The sequence below is a fragment of the Cystoisospora suis genome (genome assembly GCF_002600585.1).
Source record: "Cystoisospora suis strain Wien I chromosome Unknown contig_4405, whole genome shotgun sequence".
NCBI lineage: Eukaryota > Apicomplexa > Conoidasida > Eucoccidiorida > Sarcocystidae > Cystoisospora > Cystoisospora suis.
Genome location: NW_027157197.1, coordinates 2330 through 5591, shown reverse-complemented (window position 1 = coordinate 5591; position 3262 = coordinate 2330). Strand labels below are relative to the sequence as shown.

Genomic DNA, 3262 nt, shown 5'->3' with positions numbered 1-3262 from the left:
TCTCGTTGTCTGTAGCAATGACAGCTAACAAGCGAGCTGCTGCCCCAGACTCCATTCGGCCTGGCCAGTGCCTAGGCCAAGCTCAGTGTTTCATCATAGCATTGTCTTGCAGCTCAGGCGACTACATGCAACTCGTGAAGCTGCGGTGAACCGGTCCCCGGAAAATCCGGCTCTTGTGTGTGCTGCCGTCTGTTACTGATAGGCACAGTTGCATCCATAATTTCGTCGACTTTTGGAGCAACCAGGGGAACCATGCGCACTGACCCATCGCCATACACAGAACGTGCCCAGTACAAGTGACAGAGCTCACACTGCCACGGCAGCCGAGTCAAATCTCGAAAGGCGTCGAGGGAGCGGCCGCCTGCGTTCCAGCGTTGACTATAGCTGGGAATTTCCAGTGCGCGCTATTGTACTCCTGCTACAGGCCACTCACTGGCCAGTATCTTGGAAAAATAAGTCTGGATCAGGAAGAGTAGGAATGGCAACATCCTAGCCGCATGCTAGTGGCTGACTCCGGTCCTCCTCTTGGCCGATTGTAGGCCCTCAAATCGAGACCGGCCGCCCTTCTCACCGAAGACTGTTTTGGTTCTCCTTCTGAAAGTGTCATTTCTTGAAATCAAAAAACAAACAGAGATACTCAACTGAAGTCATCGGAAACGCAAGATCAGTGGGTGCTCACATACGACGCACATGGACACATCCACGTAGGGATAATGGACCTGCACACACACAAGAATCACGGTTTCACAAGCACACATGAAGACTTATCTCTTAGAGGAAGGAGAAAACCGTCTAAAAAATATTAGAAGACAGTGGCAGACAAAATGACATACTCCTGTAGCATTCCAACTCTGTTCAAACAGCATAGGACCTCCCATCTCCCCATAGCAGAAGAAAGGAACCGGAGAGGAGAAACTCAACGGCACAAAGTAGCCGGCGGCTAGCTGAGGTTTCACCCTCAGTAACCGAAAACAAGTACTTCCACCTATGGTTCCATTCTTCCTTAGGGGTAGAGATGCTGCTATTCTTTCTGAAATATGAGGAACCCCTGTCTCTACCTTTTCTTTCCCTTCGGACTGGCTTTCTCGAAAGAGTTGGTTTTCCGCGTTCCCAAAGAAAACTGTATGTGACATGACTACTCCCTGTTGGTTAGCATAGCATTCTTGTGATTACCGCTCACGGAAGAGATCCCGTGGTCCTGTCTCTTCAAATTTGTTTCTCCTAAAGTTTTCACTCTCCTGAGAGCAGCACACTCTTCCCTTGACGAGCCCTCATCATGTTCATTCAGTACAGACACCCCTCACTAAGTCGAGTCCTTCTTTCTTCTGTGAACCAAGTGTGGCATCGGCTAGAACTCACACCACTAAACAATAGCGTAGCTATTCCTCCGCCCTTTAGAAAGACAGATATGTCGTGGATGTGTCTGATCATGCTGACAACAAGCCTCTACACTGACACACAAACACACGACGGTTGAGAGATAAGAAGCGGTGGAAAAGGCGACCTGAAGATGACGATCATGGGACGGGTCACCAGGAACAACATAAGGGCCGTTTTTGATGCGCGTAGAAGAAGCTTGCGTCAAGTAGCGGTGGAACGACAGAAGAAGCAAAACGGGATGGGATGGTAGTACCCGCTTTTTCGCGACACGTCGTCGTGTTTTCGTTGATCTGCTTTGTTCCTCTCCTTGTCTTCCCTTCCGTCTCTGAGGTCTTTCACTACGACTATAGAAGAGCTGACTGCTAAACGCGTGGCGCTCCCCTCCTTTTCACAATATGACCCGAACACGGTGGGACAGGAGAGACATGACAAGCCACCCATCCACCGGCCATGTGTGGCACCCTAGTCGTCTAGCTGATATCATCTTCTTTCTCTTGCAAGGAAACCCTCTCTGCCTGATCGGCTGTAGACCACACAAAATTCCCTTCTTCTGTAGAGGAGATCATCACCATATACAACAACTACTACGCACGTAAGAATCGCGGAAGCGCACATACACCCCTCTGCGACATTATCGTACATTAGACGCGGCGGTGGGGGTAGCAAGACACGTGTGCACTTCTTTCTCTTCTTCCCCAGAACAGAACTCCAAGAAGATAACCTGATAGATTTCTTTCCATACATGAAGAAAGAGGAGCTGTCATCCATCTCTTTCTCTCTTGTGCTCTCATTCAATCCATCTGTCCCCGCTCCCAGCCCTTTGCTTCGTTGTGCGATCTCTCCTCCTCCCCTTTCAGACCTGTTACAATGATGAGTTCTATTAGAAACGCATGCACACACCCAGGGCTGTTGATCTTTCTCTCACATAACAAGACTCCCTTCAGACTAAGACAGGCCCTCTTCTATACTACTTTTTCCCTGGTGGTTAAGATAGAATCAGTCCCTTGTTGATACGTAGATATAAGAGACACGTATTGTAGATGATTTGCTGGAGGAATGCACATGCGCACATACACATATATGTCATCCACATGCATATAAGTATCTGATATATAGATGAGAATACAGCATGCTAAGATCGATTGTCTGTACATCTCTGCATCATATCGTTCCTGATGAGAGATTTCACTGAAAATAGAAACGACGTATAACTACACATAGAGAAAGATCCAGATCTTTTCTTTCGCCTGCACTCCCCTTCTCTTTTTTCGCCTCCCTTATCTCTCCGCCTACAACCCCCTTTACAACAGCAGAAAAGAAGAGAAGAAAGAAGAAAAGAATCTCAATTCTATACTTCCCTACTATTGTATTGCTGAACTAGTGAAGTTCAGCAATAGGAAGAGTCAGAAGATCTGCCGCTTCTTCAGGCGCACATCTCGTAAGCAGCGAGTCAACGAAGTCCCTGGAGGGAAGACACACACGTCAGAATATCCATACTTACATACATCATGCTGACTAGAAGGCAAGACATACCTAGACACACATCAGAAGTTTTGCCGATTGTCTCTCTATACAAGGGAAGATGATACAGAGGGATAACTCTACAGGAAAAGCAAGAAAACGGTTGCTACAAGAAGAAACGATTTGGCCGACGAATGTAAAACGAAGAAACGTTTTAAGGTAACATCAGAGACATAAAACCCTCCTAGTAACCAAGGTACTANNGTGATGACTGTGGCTCCCCAAAATCTCATTTGTCCCCACGCAACTCGCTAATAAGAACTTCTGTGCGGAAGAGGTGTAAAAGGGTATGTATATATGAATGTATCAAAGTCCACGGATGTGTGAACATGTATGCAGGAATGGATAGATAGATTAAAGA

At 47.1% G+C, this 3262-nt stretch overlaps 1 protein-coding gene across 1 annotated transcript in view; it reads right to left on the bottom strand.

The window, feature by feature from the left end:
• Window positions 1-623: 623 nt before the first annotated feature.
• CSUI_008056 (zinc c3hc4 type (ring finger) domain-containing protein) overlaps window positions 624-3262 on the bottom strand; it is a 4634-nt gene continuing 1995 nt past the window's right edge. The window contains exon 3 of the mRNA XM_068068195.1: window positions 624-2842. Coding sequence (XP_067919824.1) covers window positions 2758-2842 — 85 coding nt within the window. The 3' untranslated portion in view covers window positions 624-2757. The remainder of the gene's footprint in view (window positions 2843-3262) is intronic.